Raw genomic sequence first — 26,932 nt, 5'->3', positions numbered from 1 at the left:
CTTTGCTTCACGTGGGGGAACTTGGTCTGGTGCTCCTGGGGGCTGGCCTGGAGATAATGCCACCAAATCCAACATTGCAGCCCAATATGCTGCTTTCTGCTCACGGGAGATACTACAGTTAGGAGATAGTGTTGGAGAAGTGAAGGCTAGGAGACAAATGAACACGAAAGACCTTTGTGTTCTCAGTCTCACAAGCCAAATGCAAGCAGTTTGCACAGACCGCTGTTAAGGTAGCTTAAAACCAGTGGGACTTCAAAGACTGTGTAAAAGGAAAGGAACTTCTAGCTTGTTTGTTCTGCTTTCTAGGTCTCCTTGGCACACTTGCATTTTAACTTTCAAATTGAAAATGGTTTTATTTGAAATTAATTTAATAACTCCTGCAATCACTCACAAATGGTAAAAAGCCCTAGTCTTCAGACAGTTTGATGAAAACAGGTGTTAGTAAAATGCTCTATAGACTCCTTTCAAATCTGCTTCCTGATTCTAAAGGTTTTTTCTGCTTTTTTGCATTGCTTCTGCTGAATGATATATGCAGAAGTACAAGTCTTGCAGCTAAAGCTGATAATCTAAACCTGCCTCCCACAGTCTGCTTTGTTTCTACAGTGCCCTGTTGAGAAGTGTTTTGAAGGATCGGGGTTCTGAAGGCAAAAAATTTGAACAAAAAGGGGTACTGGAAATTGCTGTTCTTTTTAACAATAAAATAAATAAATTCCCAGTCTCTTTTCCTTTGATTCTTCACTTTCAAAAAGTTTCACTTGATTTCTGAGATCTCTCACTCTTTATATGAATCCTTCTCACTCTCCTCTGATGTGCCGGTGTAGCTGGATTGCAGACTTTCTTCATAATTCCACAGTCTAATGCTGAAGATGCCATAGTTTCACCCCAAAATAAATAATATGGCATTACTTTCTTCTTTAAAAGAAGCTGAGTTATACACCTGCAATGCCTGCTTCAGTGCCTCCAGTCAAACTGGATAAAACTCATTAACCTGATGTTCCTGTGTTAAAAGCAATTTAAAACCAAATGTAACTTGGAAACCTAAGAATGCTGGTTAATCCCACGTTGTAAGACACATGGTAGAAGTTGCTTTCCTCTTGTAACCCAGTTTGAATACTCAGCTTCTGAAGAGAGGAGAGTGCCCTCAAGGATTTTTTGTCTTTCAGAAGTAATTTTCAAAATGGACTTATTTTTAAACAAAACACCCCTCCTGCTCTTCAGAGCTTATCTATGTCAGAAGCTAAATTTGACCCACAGTGCAGGATTTAGGTGCTGTAAGCAGCTTCCCAAAGCAGGTAAAACCCTAAAATGTTTTATGTGTTTTATTTTCTGTGTTTATTGCACTACTAATAATTCACTTTATATTTGTGATCAGGATATGGCAACCAGTGCAGCACTTGTTTGCTGCTGTCTCTGAAATCACCATTAGGAAGTGAGCTGATAAAGATGACCCTAAATTCTGATCTAATACCAAGGATTACTGTTGATCCTTCTTGATCCTTCTGTTTAGCTTATGCAGTTTCTTGTGCTTCATGGTGGTGTTTCCCTCTGTGGTTTAGGATCCTCAGTATTCTGGGTGACTGTCACAAAGTATTTCAGAAAGCTGCAGTTTGGTGATGGTGATTATAAATGAGATTGTAGGGGGTGGCAGAGGGGACCAAGGCAAGGGGACCTGGTGGAGGTGCAGAGCAGGGACAACGAGACGGGGTTGGCATCAGAAGGCTGCAAATGGCAACAAAAAGGGAGAGGGAGGTGAGAGGCCAGGCAAGCAGCACGGAGAGGGATGTTGAAAGGAACAGTGGGTATCTCCAGGGACAGAGGTGAACTTTAAATGAGCAAGGGCAGAAGAGAAGCAGTTCTGTGTGTTTCTAAGGCCTCTGCAAGGGAGCAAAATCAGCAGGGATAGATGTTGCTGCTACCTTCTAGTACGTGTTTGAATCCTTATCAAAGCACTTTATCAGCTGATCTCATTTTCAATTATAACCTGCAGAAGCATTCATATAATTAGATGTGCTGTTGTAATCCTCTTGAAAACAAAATATGGGCATGGTACAGCTGATAATTGAAGTGGTAGGGAAGGCTAATATGTATTTTAATAAGCAATAAGTCTAAAAGTCTGTAGCTAATGAACTCTAATGGTATCTTGTTTTTCTTAAATTTATCTTGTAAAGGCAGAAGTAAACTTTGAACTTGACATTCTAGCCAAAATTTATTATATTTTTATTATGACTTTTAAGTTTATGGTGCTCCTCAGGAAGAAGGATTAGATTTAGATCATAGAATGGCTTAGGTTGGAAGGGACACTGGAGATCATTTAGTCCAACCTCCCTGCCATGGGCAGGGACACATCTCAACTAGACTAGGGTGGTCAAGGCATCATCCAACCTGGCCTTGAACACCTCCAGGCAGAGGGCATTGACAACCTCTCTGGGCAATTTATTCCAGAGTCTCGCCACCCTCATACTGAAGAATTCCTTCCTAAGATCTAGTCTATACCTACTCTCCTTTAGTTTAAAGCCATTTCCCCTTGTCCTGTCACTGGACACTCCTGCAAAAAGTCCCTCTCCAGTCTTCCTGTAGGTTCCTTTCGGGTGCTGGAAGGCAGTTCTAAGGTCTCCCAGAGTCTTCTCCAGGCTGAACAGTCCCAGTGCCCTCATCAAATAGGTCTTCATCTTCTGCCCACTGAAAGCAGCTGTAAAGCTCTCATGGACTTCAGAGAGTTAAGCTTCCTGTGTGGTCCTGCTCTGTCCCTTGAGCATCTACTCTAGGAAGAATGTCCTAGATACTTCTTGGTCAGATAACTAGTAGATCTTACTTTGAGTGTTTGGACTCGAGAGACTGTACAAGGATGCTGAAGTGGGAGGCTGCCCTCATAATCCAGCACGGGGAGCTCAGAACAGCGAGCTGGCAGTGAGACTGCAGCACCAGGCACCTCCAGGGAAGGGAGCGTGGGGCAGGGCAGAGGCATGGAGCTGGTGGCTGGTGGCTGATGCAGAGGTGCACGGGCACTCAGGAGCAGGCAGCTATGGGAGGGCAGGGAGGGGTCTGCCTGGGCACTGCCAAGTGGGGTCAGGGTTTGCTGCAGCTCAGGAAGTCTCTCGGTTAGCTGGGACCAAGTGTGGAGGACCTGCCTGCAGTGACACCATGATCTGTGGGAAGAGCTGGGTATAAGCCTTTTTATTTGTCTTCTGTTTGATCTGGTTGCTTGGAGTTTTCCTGGTTTTAATAAGTTACATATTTGAGGCTTATTGTGATGAAATCTGGCTCTATTTGAGTTACAAAGGCTTTCAGTCTTCTTTAGGGAGCTCATTATGAGGAAAAATTGTAGGCAGTGGATGTCAAAGCTCTGGCTGACCCAGGAGCTTATTATACCTGGTTTAAAAAAAATAAAGAAAAAGTGGTCACAGCATGAGCTCTCCCTCCTCGTTTTGCAGGGGTTACACAGGAACTGGAATTTCCTTCCACATAGAGAATGATCCTGTCTCTTTGGGCATACATGTTCTGGGCTGTTCGTGGTGGCTGTATGGCCCCTCCTTCCAGAGTCACCAGAGCATTGTGGTTTTCCTTCCAGTGAGAAGAGCTGGACAGAGCTCCTTCAAAAATCTTGCAGTAAATCCCTTAGTAAATAAATCCTGAGCAAACTTCAACACCTAATTTTCCCTCTGTGGGCGGAATGTGAGAACAAGAGTGGTGAAAGCTGAGAAACAAATGAATTTCCTTCTTCAAACAGTATTATCTGCAGGGCTGTGGGCTGTTTTGCACTCTTGTCTCCCTGCCTGGTGCAGATTAGCTGGGAAACACAAGCCCATGGGCTGAGGACCATGCAGGAGGCTGACAGGGTCTACAGGGCCACTCCTGTGGTGCAATCTCCCCAGTTATTAATTTGCTATAGTGCTTACCTCTTGGGGCCTGTTAATTCCCATCATCCTTTTTCATCCAGCATGAGGTGTTGGACTGCTCAGCCAGGATGCCAGGTTTGCCTACGGTGCTTTTGTTACTGAAGGGTTTTATGTTCTCTTCTACAATCAGGTTGTCCTTTGGATGATTTCCACACCTCTCTCCCCATACCCCCGAGCCCCTTATCTGCATTCAATAAACAACTTTAGGTTGTTCTGTCCTGCAATTTAAAAAAGATACATTATTTCAGAAACTGAACTCTTTCAGTTCAGCTGGCTGTCCAGAATAGAATTATAAACACGTGAGATAAGATTGATAAAAGCACCAAACTGCTGGGTGGATATTCTCATTAATGCATACAAGCTAGACAACATCCTCCTCCACCAGTTTCCTAGTCTGATAAATGCCTTGAGCTGATTTTAAAATGTGTAGGTTATTTTTAACCATGGTAGCAGAGCCATCTGTATTGTATCTGATGAAGTTCTGTGATAGAGCAAATTGATTTATTCTATCTCCTTACAAGTTATACTAAGCTTTATGTTATAAATAAGCTGATTTGAAGTACATGATGTCATTGAGCTTGAAAGTCTCTAGATAAATTTGTACTTAAAGGCTTTGTGCATTCTGTATGAATGTAAATTGGTGCAGATTACTCCATCTCTTTTCTGTCTCTCTGCTGTGGACTCCCAGCTCTCCAGGGTCAGGACTGTCTTTACAGTTGTGTTTGTGTGAAGGACGCAGAGGGCCCCAATCCAAGACTGGTGCTCTCACGTGTTAAAGTGATAAAAATAAGAGTCATCAACAAAAACAGAAGCACACATTTGATGGCAGGGTTTTCAGAAGCACTGCAAGGAACCATATGCCTAAACCCTACCATTTGTGGTTAGAAAATACAGGGAATTGATGAGGAGCTGATTTCACTCGAGGAGTAAACAGCCCTGGCTGTAGCAGGGGTGTGCTGTATGCCATGGCCAGTCTGGACTCAGGTCAGATTTAAGATCTCTGCTTTGTTTCTGTTCCAGGAGGTGAGCAGGGCTCTTAGTGGCACAGACTTGGCACTTCTCCCCTCTGCCTTGCTCTGAGGTCACTGGGGCTTCTGTGAAAGTCCGTGGGAAAGGTGGCCACAGCAGTAAGAAGAGGCAATGAATCAAATGCTGGGAAGAATAAAATAAGAACACAAAATAAATCCTAAAAATACAATAAATCTTGTCTCAGAAGACAATAAATCCTATTTTAAAGAACCAGGAAAAATGGTGCATTAAATCAAGTAGAACTTCTAAAAGAGATGGACTAGAATAGCTGTCCCTGTGTTTAAGGGTAGTTTTTGAGAGATGGATATTGAAGACAGGATGTTGCTTAATGAGTGCCATGTATGGTGCAGATTTCACTGTAATTAAAAAGAAAATGAGCAATGCTTTAATTGGGATCTGAAGATTAAAAGTTAAAAGCTTAGTATCCTCTATTACTTATTGCCAGATAGGAATTACATTGCATATGTGTAACAAACCGTTGCATTTTAAAAATGGAACCATAAAAAGCTGCTGTAATTTAAAAGCAGCCAATTTACCAGGAGTAGGGTTTGCAGCTCTGTCACTTGCTAATCAGTCTGTTAAACATAATAGCCATTCTTGTCTGGAGGCAGTTAATCATGTTGTGAATGCACTTATCAGCGTGTATTAGAAATACAATACCAGACTTCCCGACAGAGGAATGGATGCAATTACTGCAATCAGGATACATTTAGCTACTGTCTTAGACCATGGTTTTCTTCCCATGTCCTTATTTTTGTTTTCTTTTAAGTAGTCCAGCAGTGACAGATTTTTCTCTCAGGAAAATACAAAGGACACACTTGAAAGTGTTGTTAAACTCCACAGACATGTTCAGATGCAGCCCGTCCGTCTCAATGAGACGGCTGCTGCCTGGTTGAACCTTTCCTGGACCCAGCAGTCTTGGAAGCTGCTGCCTTTGAGTGTTGTGGTGATGGTTTTCAAGGCCTTGGAGCATTTTCAGTGATGGGCTGGGAATGTGTCTGTGGAGGCATTTGTTAGGTGGTGGGGAGCTGAAGTTGCTGTGTTTGAATCAGACTGAAGGAGCTCAGCATATGGTTGAACTTTTTTCCCCTTCTTTTTCTCCCCTGTGCTTCAGTACATCTAAATCAATGGCAGTGAGGGATCTCAAAGTTTTTGAAAGGGGATATTGAAAAAGCAAGCAAGCTAATTGCTTCCAGCATGACTACCCAGCAGCAATGGGTGTAAATACAGCTGTCTCAGTGAATGCCAGGACTTGACAAAATCTAAGGGTTTCAGCTGAACAATTTTCCAGGGCTGAGCATATTCTTGTACAGGGAGGAAGGGAGTGGGGAGGGGGGCAGGAGGAAAGAAGGGATTATGAAATTCTGAAAAGATTCAGAAAAGAGAGGAACAGGAGGATGATTTTCTGGTTTAACCCTTAATGGTAGGGCTGTTTTGTGTAGCTTAGCATGATTTGCAGTGCTTGCAGGAGCCTGCCTGCTGTTTCTAGAAATCCTTTTCTCTGACTGTTGTTCATGACAGCTGGTACTTCTGCTTAGGTGACATTTTTAATTGTAGCAAGGAAAATGAAAAAAAAAACCAAAACCAAAACCAAAATCCCCCAATTGTGTGACTATCACTGTGGGCAATAAGAGTCAATGTAACACCATATCCACCACACCACTTTGTTACTGTTCCCGTTGGGTTACATATTGCTCAGACACCCTGAGAAGGTGTGGGAGGACCTCAGTGTGATGTCCTCCGTGGTGATTCTTCCCAGCAGTGCAGCTCAGAGCAGCTCAGCTTAGACCCTCAGCCCCACTCCAGCCACAGGTGGCTGAAGCCTTCACTGCTGAGGAAATTCATTGTCATGAAGTCCTGGGGGGATGTGTCATCATACAAACAGGGGAGTGGGGGAGGCTGGATGGAACACCACTTCTCCCTTTTCCATTTCTAATTATTCCTTTTCAGAGCCTAAATGAATTAACCTCACTTTTTACTCGCTTGTGCCTGAACTCATTTATTCATGGTGTGGCCTAAGCTCTGAGCAATATCCCAGCAGCCCCCCATTAGCTGGGACCACGTTTGAATTCATCACGTGCTGGGAAATTGTTGTCTTGCAAGTGTGACAAAGTAGTGATTACCCTTCAGAAGAGTGACTGAGGGACATCCTGTGGTGACCTTTGTGTTGACCTTACTTTCATGCTATTAGAAAGCAATTGTGGAATAATTTCTTAAAAAAGATATATTAAATCCACCCCTGTGCTTTATGTTATCTGGAGTTACCTTTGCACTTCTAGGGAAATTTGCATTTATTTTCAGGATGAAAATGAGCTTTTACTGGAGTGACTTTCATTCTAACTGTTGTTTCTGTCTTGCTTTTAGTTTTGTTGTGAAGATCAGGAGTTCAAACTGATCTCAACTAGCAGAGGGCAGGGGTACATAGAATTACTGCAGATGGCTCTTTCTGTTCATACACTGAATGCAGACCCTGATCCACTCTGTTTGCTCAGCTGGATGAATTAATCTTGTTTATTAATTAAAACATGGGAAACTGATGTTTATTTGCCAGTTTCACTTCCATGGTTTTACTGTCTGTTCAATAAATATCAACAGTGAGAGGAAAAGCTTAACTTTTAAAAAAAGATAATTATCACCCTATAAAACAAAACAATTTTGTGCACACCATGTGTCTCTCAGGGAGGTGGGAATAGAGGAGGTTTGTGTTGACATTGATGGGCTACACTGATCCCTGCCTTAACTTCTTTGAGGATGTCATGGCCATTTATTTCTTAGCAGAAGTGTGAATTGACCACAGGATACCCTGGGCATTGTGTCTCTGTCTAAGAGTACATGAGGTTCAAAGAAAGCTAGATCTAATACACCAGAGGCTTGATCTTGTGTAAATCTGAAGAGAATGTAGGAGGAATAAGATAATTCTTGCTCATGTTCATGTTTTAATTTATTCTTTAATTACTTCATAGAGGTGGTGTTACAGTAGCTTCTATAGCAGACTCATGAGTTCTGTGCACTGTTAGGAAGCTTTGGACAGAAAAAAACCCAGACTGTTATTAATTTCCCCTTGTCCTTGCTAGGTGCTTGATATTCTGTTATTTACTCATTTACACAGTCTGCCTATTAAGTAAAGGATTAAATTCAAAAGGTGTTGAATTAGGCTTTTTAAATCCTCAAGAGCAGGGCACCATTTGTCACTGTTTTGCTGTATCCTCCAGCACATTAGGTATATTTGTGTCACAGCCTGCAGCTTCTCTCCCCTTTCATTCAGAAATTTAGTGCATGGGGAGTTTGCATCTTTAGCTCCCCTCTGGTTGATTCTTCTCCCCAGGGAGATCCAGCTGTCAGCCTCAGTTGTAATTCTGAAATCAAACCAGCAACTGGTTTGCTAGTAACCTTCTCCTAGGTCTAGTTGTGTTTTTCTTTTCCAAGGCACTTGGCGTATACAAAACGAGTCTGATCACTTAATGCTAATGTCAGGCACATGAAAATCACAAAGGGTTTAGGAAACATGTTGGAAATGTGGTTTGAGCCATTAGGGTGCATCCAGCTCGCTTAGCCAAGCTCTTATCTGTGTCTAGGAAGATGAGGAAGCAGCATGTATGTTTGTAAACATGAAATTCAGGAGCCTTATGTAATTGTGTAGGTTCAGGAGCTGTCACATAGAGTCACTCTTCCTCAGACTCACAGTAAATTTGGAAGCGTGTACATGTAGATTAAACTGCTGTACATCTTCCGTTTCATAGTTGGCTGGGGAAGAGCAAGACCCCAAATGAAGCATCTTCAGCTATGCTGAGCTAGCAGTCAAGAATCTAGTGGAGGGTTAGTGGATGAGCTGAACTGCAGAGTGGCCTTTTTTCTTCAGCTTAATTATACCTGCAGGAAGCTCATTTATTTGTCTGCTTGTGGTGGCGTTATAGACAGACCCAGAGTCTGTCCCTTTGCATTGCAGCATGTCACCAAGAACCTCCCTGGGGTATATTCTCTGTCTGCACTGGTGAGTCTCTGGATGTCCATGGCTGTCCACTCTGCTGTCTCTGAGGTCAAGTGACACATTTGCTGCGTTGGCTTCACGTGCAGCTTGGCTGAAGATACCTGTGCCTTGGGCTATCCAGCTGCAGCACAGGCTGTGGCAAACATGTGCCTCCCAGCCTTGTGTTCTTGTTCTTTTGAAAGTCTCTCTCAAGTCTGTGGAGGGAGGGGCTTTGTATGGGAGTTCCTGCATTGCAAAGAGGCTCTTATATCACTGAATTTATTATCTTGAATTTTCAATAATTGGTTCTCTAAAAATCCATACCTACTTTACAATATATTTCACCTGCTTGCACAGCAATGTTGAAAATACTCCATGTGATTATGGTATGTAAATGCCTAAGTAACTCTGAATAGTTAAAGAAAATTATAAGAACCATTTGGACTGTTGATATTTATTAACTGGCTAGGATTCAGCATATATCATTCATCAGAAAATAATTCTTATTTTTTAAACAACAATAGCTCCCTCTATATTTTCATCCAGCATCAGCTAAACCGTGGTCCCAGTTTCTTTCTGGATCTGTGTGTTATATTCCCCAGCAAGATGCTTTCTCCTAGCAGAGAAGCTTTATTTTAAGAAATACACAGCACAGCAATAAAGAGGTTCTAAACAGTAGTCTGAAAAATATTCTGGTGCAATCAAAATGCTTTTTTAAACCCTAAAAGATTACGTGCTAGTTCAAAAGGGGAAAGTCACAGCAAAGGAACAAATGGAGTCCCAGTGCCCAGCAGTACATGGTACCAGTGGAGCACACCAATTAAAAAAAAATTACACCCACACTGAATTTGGTCCTAAAAGTCCTGTTTTGTTACAGGGTAGCTAAAATAGTATCTAAGGACTCTTTTACCAGAAGAATTTCTGTACGCTGTCACAAGGGTGGAAGCAAATAAAAATAATTGAAGCAATTGTCTCCGTTGTCTCCAGGGTTGTCATGATGATGTTGATAAAATCAAATAAAGTGGAAGTTATTGCAAGTTGTTAGTGAGCAGCACGGTTGTGAATTGGCAGTAGAAAAAGCTGAAGAGCTTAAAAGGTTTGCTCATTATCTAGATTTATTGTTTTCAGTTGTGGGAAAATGTTGGCTAAGCAAAATAACATGAATAATATCTGGCCTTGGTGGTGTGTTTTGAACAAAAATATTTTCTTGTTTTTATGGCTTTTACTGGATTATTAAAAAGTGCTGTGTCAATCCATACATTCTTACAGATTTAGCAGCTTGGCTTTATCCTCTGTAGAGGTTTACATTGCCCATGCATCTGTGAAGAGCATGAACTTTTATGGCAGTGAAAGAAAAACAAAGTCAGGCACCAAGAAATGTTCTGAAAAAGCCTGTAACTGGTAGAAAGTAAACTGGACAACAGAGCAAGTTTTCTGTTAGACAACAGAGGAAATTGTAGAGTTTGAAATGCAGCATGAGAGGAAACCAAGCAAACTTCATCTATTCTTGGAGATTTACTTGCAAGCTGCTGTCCATCCTGTTTTTTTCAGTGTTTGGGACTTCTGCCTTGCTGTGGCATGGAAGAGGAGTGAGCAGGGCTTTGCTCAAGCACTTGTGTCTGCCTTGCACCCCCAACTGTCCAGTCTTCCTTAGCAGAACAAAAACCTCTGGAGGCTACACAGTAAGGGGCAGTGGTGCTGTGTCATCTGCATGTTTTCACTGATGCAGAAAAGTTTGCAGAAGGACTCAGGATGTGCAGGTGGTTTACTCTGGCTTCTAGGGACATCCATCCAGGCTGCAATACATGACAGGCATACCTGCACTCACTTCTGCAGGAATCCAGGCAGGTGCTCCTGAAGGTGAGGCCCTTTCTTGGCAAACTACCCTGGGGGAAGTGTGAGTAGGCTCCTTCCAAGCTTGTAAACAGCTTTGAGTCCTCACAGCCTAATGAAAATGATATATGCTAAGAGAAGAGGGTTTAGGTTTTAGCATCCATTATCAAGTCAGACTTCCTATGTAACACAAGGTGCAGAAGCTTCACCCCAGTAAGTTCTTCTGAAGTAGGATCTGTGCTCAAGGATGTTGTAGCTGCTAGAAGATATCCTGGATTTAAAGATGTTAGCTGCTGCCAGCTCCTGTTTCCCAGCGCCTTCATTCAGGATAGCAGCATTCAGGAAGGTGCAAGGGCTGGCAGTATGCAAATCTTCATAACTGAGAAACTGGATGCAGCTCTGTTAGTATGTATTTGCTCTCATTTCCTTCATCTTGGGCTGCCGGGATCTTAATTTCCTTAGGGGCAGAAGGTCAGGACCTTTAATCTGGATCTTTTCCCCAAGAGGTCCTGGCCCTCTGCTGCTTCATTTGGCTTCAGGAGGAAATTAGAGTCTTGAGCATTTCCAATCAGTTGTTGAAAAGCCTCCTCTTGTAAGTGTTTGCTCTTCAGTAAACTGTACTTATGAAATTAATCCTCTTGAGATCAAAGGAGTGAGACCTGTATTACTGAAATATTTTATAAACTAATGTACCTTGCTTGTGTAATCCCGCTCGCATTGGATTTGGTGACCATTTGTCAGAGAGGGAAAATTGGCCATTATTAACCTTGAAAAGATTGTCAAGCAACACGATATCAGACATTTTATTATTTTACCTAGTGCCTGCTCCATCTTTGAGAGTTTTGTTTACACTGCTGTGGGCCTCATAAACAGATTGCCATTTACTGAAAACATTATTTTATGAATGAAAGAAACTCGTGGTTTCCTGTAATAGCCAACTGCACTAATAGAAGGTCTGACTTTTATTAACCAAATTGTTGCTGAGCTGGCAGTGTGAGCCAGCCAGCCCTGGGTGTGCTAGTGGCACACCCAGCTGAATGCCCTCCACTGTTGTCCTTCATCCTGGTGTTCTGGATACTTCATCTTCTCTAACATACATGGAGCAGGCTCTTCAGTTTGGTTACCAGTGCAGATCTTGCTTAACAGCTCATAATAGATATTTGTTTATTTGAGGTGACTAGTAACTCTTTAGACTGTCACTGCCATCATCATGTCAATCACTGTGTATTGTTCCAGTACTTAATTCAATAGTTCTGTATTTGGCTTAGACAAAAAATGAGGAGTAAAATAAATTCAGTATTATTTCAATGCCAAGTGATCTTGTAGTACTTACTGAAACCTAGCAGTGCTGGGCTAATGGTTGGACTTGATGATCTTGAAGGTCTCTTCAAACCAGAAGAATTCTAGGATTCTATGAAAGCCCCAGCAACCTGGCCTTGAACACTTCCAGGGATGGGGCATCCACAGCCTCTCTGGACAAGTTGTTCCAGTGCCTCACCACCCTCATGGTGAAGAACATTTTCCGTACAACTAATCTAAATCTATCCTCTTTAACCTTAAAACTGTTACCCCTTGTGCTCTCACTACATGCTTGTAAAAGGTCCCTTCCCATCTTTCATGTAGACTGCCTTTAGGTGCTGGAATGCTGCTGTAAGGTCTCCCTGGAGCCTTCTCCAGGCTGAACAACCCCAGCTCTCTCAGCCAGACCTCACAGGGAGGTGCTCCAGCCCTTGGATCATCTTTGTGTTGCTCTTCTGGGCTCACTCCAACAGATCCATGTCCTTCTTACGTGCATGGGGCCTCAGAGGCCCCAGAGCTGATTACAGTACGCAAATGTAGAGAAACAAAATCAGATACTAGTCTTCTTTTAAGAATCACATTTGAGTTTTTTTCCCTACTGTTTGCGTACACCAGCAGATTCAGGAGGAAGAAAATCAGTTGGAATCTATGTAACGAGGCAACGTGATCGATAACCCTCCAATACTGGTGTGAATGTTTACAAAGCATCCGAATGCAGTAGTGCAGGAGTTTGCTAAGGTGTTCAGGGGCACTGGAAAGCCAGGGCATGTTCTTCTGGTGGTTCAGGAGGCCTGTTATTAGTGCCACTGGGAGAGTGTTTGCACCTGAGGAGAGGCTCTGCCTCTAGGTCAAGTGCGTACTCCGTTAGGGCTTAGTGGACTTGCAGAGGAAATACTGCAGGTTCAGGTTGGCAAGTGAAGCAAGGCGGTTGGGTGCTGCATGCCTGCAGCTCCTGCCTGGATATGTCCCTTCCAGGACAGTTCTGAGACTTAGGAATGTTTTCCTGTCCCAATTAACTCTTCTTATTCTGGAGTTGGTTGGAGCAAGTTGGCTTTATTTGGCCTGGATTTACCAGTCTGCACTAAAAGTTCTAGTGTGGGATCTCAACCACGCTTACTAAGTGTTGGGTACAGAATGAGGACTGTTACATTACGAAGCTGGACTGTTAAGGGCCTGGTTTGAAGGCATTGGCTGTAGGTGAGGCTAGACAACAGGAAACTGCAGAACTCTCAGCATTTCGAGAGTTCTTCTAGAGCCTAGCAGAGGCAGGATTGTGAAAGTACACAAATAGGATTATAAATTGCAATCTGAAGATGGGGCCTACTTACTGGAGTTTGAGAGAGGAAATAAATCCAAGCCCATGGTTTCTTTTCTCCTCTCTCCAGAAAGAAAAATGTGTAATGAATGTCTCATGTCTGAAACACTGGGCTGGATTCATCAAAGGGAGTTAGTAATTACCAAATTGAGAGAATCATGAAGCGCTTTTCTAAATTTGAAAGGCTCATCAAGAATAGATCAGGAGCAGGCAAAATTAATAGTTATGAACTCATTTCCATAGAAATGGACTTATTAGCAAGTATGCCAGCTGCCTAAAATTATAAGGTCTTTTCCTTGTGCTTGCAGGAAATCTTTTTTTATAAAAGTAATTTTGACTCTTTTTATTGCTCCTTTAAACTAGGATTTGGCAAAATCCTTCTAAACCAGGAAAAGACTTCACTGGACAATAGAAATATTTAACTGAAAAGAGAAGAAAGATGTGGAAAGGGGAAGTGATTTATGGTCCTTAGATGCCATCAGACTCTTCCCAATAGTGCAAACCTATTTAAGAGAAAAATGGAATAAGTCTCAAGAAAAAGCTGAAAAATCTTTATAGGCTAAAGTTTGGTTTAGTAGGATTTAATGGCTGATAACAGCATGAGTTACAGTCGTTGTCTTCTCTGCTAGTGGATTTTCCCACTGGTAGCGTTTTGTCTTCACCAGGCAGCTGCAGACTGACAGCAGCTACAAAGACCAACATGCTGGCCACTAGCTACAAATCAGATTAAAAGCTGAAGATCTGCCATGGCAGGGTGGAACGACTCCTTTTAAAAAGGGTTATAGTGTAATGCTGCATAGCCAGGGGAGAAATTTATATACAGGTGTTGCACCATGGATTTATCAGCTAATGGAGCTGGCATAAGTAAATGCTAACCTTTAAGGTCTTGATTATGGCTTCATTTATCTCTGGTTTTACTTGAGCAACCTCTATCAATTTCAGTGGGAAAATCTGGTGGTCTCCCACAAGATATTCTAGAGGCTGATTAATAAATAGCAAGAATTATGAATATAGTACCAATCTTCCTGCTAGGAAAGAAGCCCCTGTAAGACAAGAGATGCAGCAGCCGGTAGGAAGACACTAGTCTGAGCAAGAAAGAAATTAACTTTTCAGGTTTTATTATGGCTAGATTACAGTTGTAACCAGGGAAGAGACTTAGAGCAAAGAGGGTGGGTTAGTCTGTGGGGTAATCTGTGTGCCAGCTACTGTAACACTTGGCATTCCTTGGAGGCTGAGTCTTTGTCCTGAAGCAGAAAAAAGTGAGGCTATAATTTTAAAGAAAATTCATTGAGCTGCTGCTCTGAAGATGACTGGAAACCTGCTGCTGAACAAAGGAGATCAGTATCCAGAAAGTTGGATACTGAAAGTTCTCTAAAGCTATAGGCTCAGTGGAGAAACTTCACAATTAAAAGATGGTTAGATGCTGTAAGTCCATCTCTTTCAGCAAAAGACCAAACGAAAAGAAGTGGATCCTTCTTTAATCAATATCAATGTGTCATGCTACATGGTTTGCTTCTGAGACAAAGCAGAAAATGTTTGACAAGCCAGGTTGTTTGATGATAAGGATTCTTTTTGGAACCAGGACCTAGGAAGTCCTGGGAAACCAGGGAATCAGCTTTGCTTGAGCTCATACGTTAATATTAGTTAGATCTGTGGAAGGTTTATGTGTATGAGTTGCTGCTCTTTTCTAGATGCAGAGGCTCACTTCTAATCCAGCAGTGTATAACCATGTCTGCCTTTAAATGAAACTTATGTCTTTGATAGCTGTATGGCTGTGCTAAGGGTGCAGTGAAGGTCTTTGCATATTTACAGGCTCAAGAGCAACTTTACTCCCTGACAATTGCTTCAGCTTGCTATATAGGCAAGACACACGCATGCTTTGCTTAGGGAGATCCCAGTCCCACTCTGTCTTAAAAATTTAAAACCACTATTATGGTTATGTTTTAAATGTGTAAAAATTAAAACAGGAAGGGAATAATGGAAGGCATGACATAAGCAGCTCAAAGAAATGCCAAGCAGTGGGAAACATGGAGTGTATTTGTCAGTGCAGACTAACCTGACTTATTATGTAAGTGGTGAATCTAAAGCAAAAGCTTCCATCAGTGGTTTTGTGCCAAATTTGAAGCCACTTGAGAGTGTTTTTGTGAGTGGCAACTATTGGCTTGGAACAGATTGAACCTAAATTGCAGATCTAAACATACCTTGGTAGGCCCAATAGCTAGATCTATAGTTAAAGCTTATCTCTAAAAGTTAGTGTAAAGCTCATCTCTAAATTTAATTTGTGTTGTGAGCAAATTTTTTTTACATAATTTAGATAAACTGCCAGAAGTGATATGCAGAAATCTATGGAGTTGAGCACTCTATCGTTGTGCCATTGTTATGTTTTTAACAGAAATGGTTTAATTATATCCCTACTATTGTGTAATAACATTTGTCTTACTGATTGCCTGATTGGTCACCCCAAAGATGCCTTAATAGCTTCTAGTTTTGCCTGGAGGTGGATATTGTCTTCTGTCAGCATGGAAAATATTTATCCTCCAGGCATTGAAGCATATGTTTGTGTTGTTTGTTGTCAGAAAGAAAACATGAAAATCAATAATTCCTGTTCAGATTCTTTTCCTTTACAATGCGCCTTCGAAAACAGATGGCACAACCAGATTCTGCCTCTGTGCAGTTGGGAAGAGGAAAAGGATGTTTCAAGTCTCTGTTCTTTGTAGCAGCAGGCTAAAACTTTCTATGAACACTGTTTGTGGAGTCATTACTTTAGGGTAAGGGCACACAAATAATGTGCTGTGGGACAGAAGAGAGGGTGAAGTTACAGAAGGCAAGTCATTACTGAGGGGTGCCACGTGCAGGACACGTCCCTAGATCAGGAACAAGCTGTCTTGAGCTTACAGTAAGAGCATGTTCAAATTCTTCCAGAATGGCCTAACATGCTGCAAACTCTCATGTTAGCCTCTTTCATGAGGATGTCCCCTGTAACTTCAGTAGTGTTGGTAACATTGGCTGCCTCTTCAATGGCACATGGTTAAGCAGTTGGGTCTGCAGTCAGGTTAGCTGCCTTTCCAGCCTGCCTCTGTTTCCTAAGCTGAGTGAAGTCTCCATGCTGCAGGTGTCTGCCTGGAAACTGGGGCAGGAATGTCTATACTACTTTGTAAAGTACCTTAATTTTTGTGGAAGTAAAGTGCTGGAGGAGCAAAGGTGTGTTTCCTGAATAGGTCCCTGCTGTGGACATGCCAAGCGCTGTTGGTTAAATGTTGGTGTCTGTTTCCTTCTCTGTAACAGGAAGATAAGATCTGTCTTTCTAACCTGAGGGTTAATTATTAATATTTAAATAGTGTTGGACCAGAGGACAGCACTAAGTGTTGATAACAAAAGAAGCAGTAGTTTCTAAATACAGTTCTGAATGCTGTGTGTTTACCTTTAAACTTTTATTTCCAAATGAGAAATACATGGTGATAGCCTTGGAATTACAAGTCTGCACCACTGATGAGAAGAATGCTTTTATGCCTTGAAAATAAGGATAATCCCTCCCCCATTTTCCTTCATGCATAATTTCTACAATTCTGGTTTTTCATTGAGATAAAGACAAGTTTTGGTTTGAAAGACTGCACCCAACCCCAGAAGAGCTCATTTCTGATACAGCATGAAGAACAGCCAAGTATTCTGTTGTTTTGAAGCATCAGTATTTGCAGCAACAAAATTATAATAATGCTATATTAAATAATTTAGCAACATCTGTGCAAGGCACTTCTCAGGATTTGAGGCTTTTTCTGTAAGTTCATTGTGATTATGGAGAATGAATGCCTGAGTTTAATGGGAAAAATGCCTCCATTTCAGGAAACTGAAAGATATATTATCATCTTCTCTATAAAGTGTAGCTGTTGCTCAGCATGTAGTTTGATTTAGGTTTCTGGCCGTGTCTTCAAGTTTGCATGCTGAATTTAATGGTAAATCTTCTGGTGAACAGAAAAGAGAAGTCAACATGTATTTTGTTATAAAAATCCTACTGATGAGTAGTAATTTTTTTTTCTTTTTTTTTTCCCAGAGCCAACATGTCCTCCTACGATATCCTGGAGATGGACTTTGAGATTGACAACACTAGCAGCCTGGCAGGGGCCCAGCAAATTACCTGGCAGGTGGAATACCCTCGAGATGACTCCGTGAGCGAGCTGGTGGTCTCTGAGATCTTTGTCAGCCGAACCATGTTTGTGGGAATTGTTCCTCTTGCAATGGTAAGAACCTGCTGCTGCTTCCTTCTGCTAAATGTTTCCGTTGATTCTCGTTAGTATTCAAGGGAATGTGAGCCATTTTATTATGTGCTACTTCCTAGGCACCTGCTGCAAGTGATTTAAATGTAAAAAATACATTTCAATAATATTTTATTTACCTGATATGCCATAATGGCTCCTTGGAAACCATCTGAGTCTTTTGTGAAAATCCTTTACCGTTTGTGGATTATTGGCCTGGTGCATGGTAATAGCTCCTTTGGAGCCATTGTCTTCTGGAGTATTAATGTGACTGCCATGCATGTGCTCTGAGGGTAAATGTTGCAATTAGGTGGGACATTTTCAATGAAATAAATTAGCATGCATGTGTGGGAAACTTCATTGCTAAACCAAACAACTGGACTGTTTTCTGCTTGGCTTTTCCCCAAAGAGTCACACAGTCTAGTGAGCTGCAAAGTGTCAGTTGAGCAGGAGGTCCGTCCTGAGTTACAGAGAAGGGACAAAATCCTTTCTGAAGATGTAGCTGTCAGCCATGTTTTCCAGGCAGGATTTAAGGAGTACGTGTGCAGAAAGCTTGAAGCTGATGGTTTATTTGAAAAATGCAAATATCTCCTTCTAAAATCAACTGCAGCTTTTGTAGGAGGGACCTTTGGCCTACCTTTGAGCCTGATGGAATTTGTAGTACTAGAACTCGAAGCTTACATATGACCAGTGACTTCAGTGGGAATATTCTGGTGTAAAACTAGAGAAAGAGCCAGAGAGCCTGGACGTTATACTAGTTCCCTCAGAAACACTCTGGTGTTTTTTATTTACTTTTTCATTAACATTTGCCTTTCCTTTCTGAGTTGGTCTGTGCTGGTTTTCTTACTGTTATACCACAGAACCATGAAAAATTGGCATTTTCCTATGTATGACAACTAACTGCTAGGACGGAAGCCTGGAAAGATGCTTGTAAAGCTAAAAAAGACCCTAATTAATTTTAATTTCCAGTTCCTACTGCCAAAGGCTACACTTACTGGCAGCCTAGTGACAGAGGAGAAATTATACACAAAAAAGTCAATACAAAATCTTCTTCCAGTGTGTGTTTGGGTTTTTTTTTTTTGTTTGTTTGTTTTTGTTTTTTTTTTAAAGCAGGTAGGAGGTGCAACAGAACTCTAATTGTGTAGATGGAATATTATCAAGTAGTAATGATGAATCAGATATAATAATGACAGAATATGATGCATGAACTGTCTTGCACGTGGCATTGCTGGTTACAAATGGACAGCATGGTGTTCGTGCTGTGCAGAGCACCACAGAGAGAAAAGAGAAGCGAATCCAACCCAAAAGCCTGTTGTGAATGTTGGATCAGAGCTTTGCTGCTGTCCCTGCCAGGATTTTACTTCATCTGTTTGCAGTTATGGCAGATGTTGGCCACTTCAGCTGTCTCTAAATGCCCTTGGACAAAATCTGAGGCTGAACCTGCATTCAAAGTGGAGCTAATCTATTCTCTGACACTTGTCATTGCATATATGGAGTAAAGGAAGAAGCTTCTTTTGTGAATTTATGACCTTAGTCCTTAAATGAGGGTCTCACATGGACTATTACTTTGCAGTTTCTTTTGAGCATTCTTGACTGGCTTGGCCCAAGGCTGATAGGAGAATTGATGGCAGCAATGGCAGGAACAACAGCTTGTATTTGCATTTCTTTCCCTTATGTTTGCCAGTTTGCAGCACTGCTTCATTTAACAATCACTAACTGGTGCAGGTTCTGGCACTGCATTGCCCAGTCAGGAGCAAAAAAAAATAATTGCTCAATGCATCATCCTGTGTTGTTCAGAGGAATACATTCCTGAGGCCCAGGGTTCCTGACTGAACTAAATGCATTTTAACATTGATTCCTCCTCAAGATCTGCCTGACTCCTTGGTAGGTAAGGCAGTCTCTCTCTGAGAGCAGCTGGTATCTCAAAGGAGCGTTTTGTTGTCTCCTGAACCTTGAGTCCCCAGAAGAGCTCCACAGCAACCAGTGTGTTTCCATCTCTTTGCCATTGCATTGAACATACATTATTTGCTGTGCAGTGTATCCACTCTTCTACTGTAAACATTGAATATTTGTAGATGAAAACATAGAGTTCCTTGGAGCATTCAAGGTTTGAGCAAAACATTAGTCCTTGATTTGCAGGAGTGAACTTTTTTGATGGGATTGATAAAACCTCACAATGTTTCAGAGGTAATGACACTAGTGTTTGCATGAAGTGCAGCTCATTGTCATGTAGAGTCAGGATTTCTTTCAGTAAGAAGGCCAAGATTCAGTAGGAGCTTAGTGCAGGAGAAATTAGCTATGAAATCTTGCAAACCAGAAATGAGCTTTTATGTCTGGATCTTTTTCTGTAGGCCACTTTGGTTCTTGTAATGTAAAGAAATCCTGTACTGTATGGTTTGGAATATCACTGTTTTGTTGCTGCAATTGGTCACGGGTTTATCTTTGTTTTCCATGGTACTGTCTTAAAGAGAAAAGTGGAAGGAGCCCCCAGACAATTTACTCTGTCATTGCATTGGGGTGACTCTGCAGATAGTGGTGGTGGGGATGTTTTTCTCATTACTAGCTTGGGGCTTTTTTTTTGTAGATAAAGATCCAGGAGACTGCATGGTAACATTTGAATAATATTTGAATAGTGATGAAAAGAGCTGATTTCTTGCTTTAGTGAGTTTATGAAGCCCTTAACATCAAACCTCATGTTCTCAACATGTATGTTTGGTAGCAAGCTTGAAAGCCTTTTTTTTTAAGTAAGTGAAGTTACAGCTGATTTTTGCACATTATGTAGCAAAAAAATAACTCTTTATTAGCAGAAAATCTTCCTGTAATGGATTGATACTGTAGATTATGTCTGGCTAGTCCTTTGGACTATTCCAGTGCATTAATAAGCAGTGTTTTGAGGTGTACAGAAGGAAGCAGGGCCAGGGAGGAGAGACTAGAGGTGAAAGCCTGGCCAGGGTAGCAGCTATCAGCTGTCCTCTGTGCCTGCTCTTTAGCCTGCTCCTGAGATGGGGTTATCCAACATAACTTGGTGGAAGAACCTTATGATAAACTGCAGTCCCTGTATGCTGTGGCTAAAAAGGAACAGGAATTTTTAAGCCTTGCTAGAAACTTTAGGAAGCAACTCTAAGCTTGTTAGTCTGTGAGAAAGTAGAAATACTTACTGTAGCAAATCCAACTGTTCTTTCTGTAAGATAACTGTAAAAATACTGTGGGTTTCTTGGGGTTTTGCATATTTTTTGGAAGAGGATTAAAATGCAGTCTTGGAGTAATGGGAATTCCTCCCAAGTGATACATTTTAATCTGAATGATCCTCCATATAATAAATCTCACTGTTATTTATGGACAAATTCAGTGCATTCAAAATAGGTAAAGAAATTAAACATTTGCACTAATGAAAATAAAACAAAATTTCATACTCAAAAAGAGCCCACTTTCTGCATCATCTCACAGTTCTCCCCCAATCCTTGAGCTCCTTCTAATTGAAACATCTAGTCTCAACAACTACACAGGGTCAGACAGCTGGGATTTCCAAGGGAACCACATCCAGATAGAAACACAACAGCACAGTAATTTAGGATTTGCTTTCTGAAAGTCTAATCTCTGCTTCTGGGTGAGCAACATAGACTGTGCACAGCAGGGAAAGTGCACAGAGAGGATGCTGTGGGAATGCAGACCAGCCCTAGCTGCCATGGCAAAGAACAGAGAAGGTATCAGGGTGGGTGATCACAACTGCACGCTCCTGCACTTCTCGGGAGCTGGTTTGGATGGCAGCTGTGATAACCCGACTGCTGCTCTAAGGGTCTTGCTTTGTGGAGTTGTTCTTGTGGCTCTGCCTGTAGATCAGATGCCTGCTGAGAGGCCTCACTCCTGCAGCAGTTACTGCAGAGGGCCGTGGTGGGGGATGCTCTGCTCAGCTCCGCTCCCGGCTGCTGGGAGCAGCGTGGGGAAGGAAGAGACCCGGGGGCGTGTGGGGAAACGGCTTCGGTGCTCCCTGGGGAATGTCTCCAGATGTGGAGGGATATGACAGGGTAGGCTGTATTTTTCAACTTGTGCCCCAGCCTCACCCCAGTTTTTATTTGGTCCAAACGTGGCCTCATGGCCTCTGAGCAGGTGACTGGGGCACCAGTTCAGCAGCCAGTCAGAGTGCAAAGCGCTGCTGGTCTCCCTGGCACCACTTCCAGCCCTGCTGCAATCAGCTCCCAGATGGTATTGCTGGGTGCATTTTACACCCCTGGAGAAACAGATTGTTTATTCTGTCTAGTGTTCAGTGTGACTTACGCTGATACGATCTGACAGAATCCTGGGCCTCACATACCTATCCTACCTAGCCTTTGTTTTATAAGCTAACTGATCTCCCAAAGTTCTTATACCAATAACCTGTGTTTTGTTCCTGGGAGATTTTGTTTCTGTAGAAGCAGCTAGATTGTGAAATTCACCCCTTCTGAGCATGAAAATTGGATATATGCATAATTGTCCTTTTGTATAGCTGAATCATATAATAGAATCATAGCTGTAGAAGTATAAAAATGTGTATCCAGACAAGGTGACATAAGATACTCAGATGTAAGTACGTAGGAAGGTATGATTCTCTTAGTTACTTTTTCCAGATTGCTTTGGAAGTAGTTAGTGAAATTCTAAGTTCTTTGGACAACAGGCTGAGAAATGAAATCCTTTTGAGTGCTGCTTTTCTAATCCCAGATGCTGCAGAGCTCAGTTTCCGTTAGGAGGGACAGCAGATTTGAAAATGAATGAAAAGTCTATGTTTGTATTGCTCTGTAAGAACAACTCTGCAAGTCACTCTAAATTCATTTTCTGTGAAGTGTGGCATGTAAAATACATGAAGAAGAATTGTCCTGTAACTGCTAGAGCATTTTCTGATAGCTAAAAGGGATTGGATGGGCCTGCTAACATAGGGAAAATAAATTAATGCTAATTCCTAAAAATCCATGCAAATTGACAAATTATTTTTCCTTAAGTACTCTATTATTGTTTAGTGTTTATGTAGTTTTTTATATTTTCAGAACACTTTACAGACAATTAATCAAACCCGAATAAACGAAGCTTGATGAGAATGGAAAATTAAATGGAAATTAAGTCACTCTTCCTTGGTTTTAGCTGTTTCTGAATGATTTATAAGTCACTTTTCATACTCCTAGAGGTACTTTTTAAAAACACTTTAAAAAAAATCCTACAGTGCTATTGCTTATTATCGCTAAAAACTGTTTTGGTTAAAAAGAGGTAGGGTGTATACACTGAAGAACTCACAACAGCACAGATGAGCAGCTTTGAGGCATGCAGATGCTGTTTTATCACCTAAAGCTCTGCATAACTGCTTAAACCAATGTAATTCAGGTAAAAATGCACGGATGGGAGGATTACTCCCTTAATCTGAAGCCTATTTAAAATCCAGTATATTTGCCTCCTGGAGGCTTCTTTGGAGGAGAGTGGAAGGAATATTTAGTTTTACCTAACTTTTTGTCATACCTTTTTAAGAGAAAAACTGCTGAGAAATGTTACCTGTAGAAAATGAGACTGAATACTGTACTGAGGCAGCTGGTTTGGAGGTGGCATGCAGCTTCTAGCTCCAGCAGTACTGCACTGTCCTCTTGCAGGGTACCCTACACACCTCTGAGGGTCTGGGCTTGCCCGTTCATGGTGCATTGAGTGTCAGATGAGTGTCAGCTGCTTTCCTCCTGTGAGCCTTATCTTGGGTTTTTTTATGACCATAAAGTTCTCTGATAATTGATTCTTCCAACATCTGGTGTACAGATTAACATGTGGAACTAATGTCCCAAAAAGCAGAAAGGTGATCCATTTTCATCACGTTGAGTAAGACAATAGATTCAGGTGAGGAACACAACCACGTTTGAAGCTCTTTTTGGTTCCACTATTATTTTACGTTACTGGATGTCAGGAAAAGAATTTGCCTTCTGATATTATAACTGCTAGCTATAAACACTGCAGGTGATGATTTTAAAATTTGTTTTGTGGCATTGAAGTAGGGTGTGAGCTGTGAATCTGGCTGATGGCTAATGCATCACAAGGTGTGTTTTAGGCATCCAGCAGATCTGTCAGAACGTTGTAAGCTGGATCTAAACTAGACAACTTGATTTATTTTAATATAATAATCTTGTGGTATAACAGTCTCGCAAAGTGGAAGTGTACGTGCTGCTAATTACAGAAGTGGATAGCACAGATAAATCTGTTCTATCCAGTGGTGATCAGTTCTCACCATTCTCTCTCTTGATCTCAATAGACATAATCTACAATTTCCATAGTTACGGAAAGGTGCTGGTAGCAAGGTAGTCAGTGGAGTCTGACACTCCTGGGGCACAAGAAACAAACACTTCACCAGCTTTGAGCCTGTCATCTAGGTTTCTGTCACAAATAAATGTGACTGGATTAATCTGTTATCTAACCAACAGTTGGGGGAAAAATAAAGAAGAATCCAGATCTTTTAGAGAGTTTCTAGGCAACCAGGAACTTAGTCAAAGTAAAGGACAAGACGTTGAAGGGAAGTATTTTACCTGCTTTTTATAAGAAGGCTCCAGCTGAGGCTGAAGGCTTGAGGAACAATAAGTTTAATAATAGACGAGTATCTAGCGTGCTCTTCTTATCTAGGAAAATGATGGCTCGGTCTCTGACTGGCAGCACTAGTGTTTTAGAAATATCTGCTATAGATCCTGGCTTGTATAGTAACAGAATTGTAATTCCCAGACTGTCGTTATTCTAAAGTGTTTTTCAAAGGCAACAATCAATATTTCACCTGTGCTCTGAGCCCCTCAGCCTGGAGCATTTCTGTACATCCTCCAAGTATTTAATGTGTGTCTTCAGAAGTCTTGTTTCCTCCCAAAAAAAGTCAGCTATGGTTGACTAATGCTTTACTATTGTTGTGAATCACTTAAACCCACAGATGGCTCTGTATGCCCTAGTGAGGTTTCCTCTGAATGGGAGGCTGAATAATACCATCTCCAGTTGCTGCTAGCAAATGTACTGACAAGAACACCCAGAAAAATTGTCCTTGAAGATGCCCATTTCTGTAACTCAGGCTGAAAGAGGAGGGCGGCACTGCTTATTTGTTTTAGAAAAAGCAGGAGTGCAGGGTGAGGGTTTTCTCCTTTTTAACGTACTGGTAGCATCCAGTGAGGAGTAGGAGGGTAAATGCAGCTGGGGATGAATGCCACCAAATCCCCTTTGCAGAGGAGGTGGCGTGACCTTGTCCACCACTGTAACAGTCTGGCACATCTTCCCCAGTAAGGGCTGCATGCCTTTCCAGCTTGAAGGTTTCATTAAAAATGTAACATACATTTGTTGTAAGATTTTCCGAAAATGATTGACTAAATAAAATCCCTCCCTAAAATATTTGTGTTTCTCTGCCCTGCATGAAAGAAATAAGACTGGGGTGCCTGGCTTGTGCTGGGAATGTTGTCCCCAGCCTGGGGAGTGGCAGTCTCCATGTGGAAGCCCTCAAAGAAGCTGAGGCTGTGGCAGACCCACATCCAGCCGTGGTCTGCAGGGGTCCTCCATGCTGGGCAGTGCCCCTGTGACCCTCTGGTCAAATAAGCATCATTCTAAAGTTTAGAAATCCTGTGTTTCCTGGTGCTACTTCTCTTCGTAGCTTTTGTCTATGAGTCTGCTGAGATTACATCCTGTTCCATTATTCAGATTCTGCCACTGCTCTCATTCATGACGAGTCTTGTGCCTTTCTTTAGGGAAAAGTTTCATTCTGTGCATTCATTTTAATTCAGTACAAGTTAAAAAATGTCTGAAGTAACGAGAATTTGACTGTCCATGTTCCTACATAGAACACTGTTGAATCCAGCTATCAAAAAGGGAGTGTTTTAAAAGAATAAATTCTTTAAAGTTTCTTTTATTCTTATTTTTCTTACAGAAAGATTTTTTGCTAATGGTGGTATAGCTTATATTCAGACACCAATTAAAGGACCACGTTCATGGCAAGGTAGAAGTCAGCCCAGACTTAGAAAGAAGCTTACCTTCACCTTAAACTAAAATAAGATGTCAAGCATTAGCATCCTCTTTTTTTTCTTTCTTTGGAGTCAGTTATAAAACCCCAGAACACTTAATCCTGGAGTGTCAAAGACACTAGCATAGGATCAGTCATTTCTAGCAAATCCAGATGATTTACATATTTTTTTAGAGGTTGGTTAAAATGTATTTATGTGCAAAATGTCCCACATGTGTTTATCCACTGCACTTAATGCCTATTTCTTACTTGAAATTATTTTGACCTTTTGGCCTTCCAGTTCCCTTTAAATTATACAGAGCATCTCTGTTTTACTTTACATGCAAAGTGAGCTGCACAGAACATGCTTTTGTCTTTCCCAAAATTCACTATTTCACAGGGAAAATATTTAGAAGTAAATTCAATATAAGGTAGATCCTCACCCCAGAAATATTAGGATTTATCAAGATTTTTTTCAAAATCAAACCAGACTCTGTGACTCCCAGGTCGCAGATTTCAGTGCGAATTTTAATGATAATTACTGGGAGCAGGATTGAAGCCTTGAGCTTCCCTAAAACCCCACACTGGAAGGATTGATTTTAAACTCAGAGCAAATTAACTACTGTGGAGAGATTACAGAATAAGAAAAAAGAAATTCTTCTTTTGTATTATTATATATTTCCCATGCCCACAGTGAGTGTTTTATGTCTCTGTGGCAGAGATACTATCTCCTGCAATTATTACCATCTTCAAATTGATTGTCATAAGGAATTAAATGATCTTTTATAAGGCTGTTCTGACAACCACAGGGTGAATTTTATGGAGAAAGATGAGAATTTTGAAAGATTTCTTTAAAGATATCAACCAAAATACAAACCATTGAAGATTTTAAGTTTGATCCAGAGGAGGACTTCGACTCTGAGATAAGCTGGATGAGAAAAGCGTGGGGAGCTCCTGTCATGAGGAATGTCCCCGTGGGCTTCCTCTGATCCCAGCCAGGAGCTTTCAGCATGCTTTGTGAACAGACCTTCAGAAAAGCTCTTTTGGATTGGTCAAAATTGTTTAACAGCGGAAAAATATTTTTGCTTGTAGAATTGAGGTGTTTGATTAAAATAGAGTGCAAAAATTTAATTCTGGAAACTTTTAAAGTGAAAATGTCCCAGTCTGAATGTGGCAGGGCAGGACTGTTTTGATAGGGTGAGGTGCCATTCCTGGTGTTCTTCTGAAAATCAAATTCCAGCCAAACCTCCTCAGTTTCCTGAAGTGTTTCAATTTTAACTGGTCTGTATTTTCCAAAGGTAATCACGTATTTCCTCTTTCACTTCTCATTCTGGACATCTGAACTAGGTTTTGGAATTGCTCAGTGTGACCCATTATCTCATT

The 26,932-nt window shown here is 41.4% G+C and overlaps 1 protein-coding gene across 1 annotated transcript in view; it reads left to right on the top strand.

Annotated features, from left to right (window-relative positions):
- Positions 1-26,932, top strand: part of TMEM132B (transmembrane protein 132B) — a gene marked incomplete at its 5' end in the record, with an annotated part of 178,881 nt that overhangs the window by 86,905 nt on the left and 65,044 nt on the right. The window contains one exon of the mRNA XM_008949343.1: positions 17,388-17,574. Coding sequence (XP_008947591.1) covers positions 17,388-17,574 — 187 coding nt within the window. The remainder of the gene's footprint in view (positions 1-17,387; positions 17,575-26,932) is intronic.

The sequence above is a fragment of the Merops nubicus genome, unplaced genomic scaffold (assembly GCF_000691845.1).
Source record: "Merops nubicus isolate BGI_N331 unplaced genomic scaffold, ASM69184v1 scaffold181, whole genome shotgun sequence".
In the NCBI taxonomy this organism is placed as follows: Eukaryota; Metazoa; Chordata; class Aves; order Coraciiformes; family Meropidae; genus Merops; species Merops nubicus.
The sequence above is the reverse complement of the archived record's forward strand: the minus strand, read 5'-3'. Positions and strand labels throughout refer to the sequence as shown.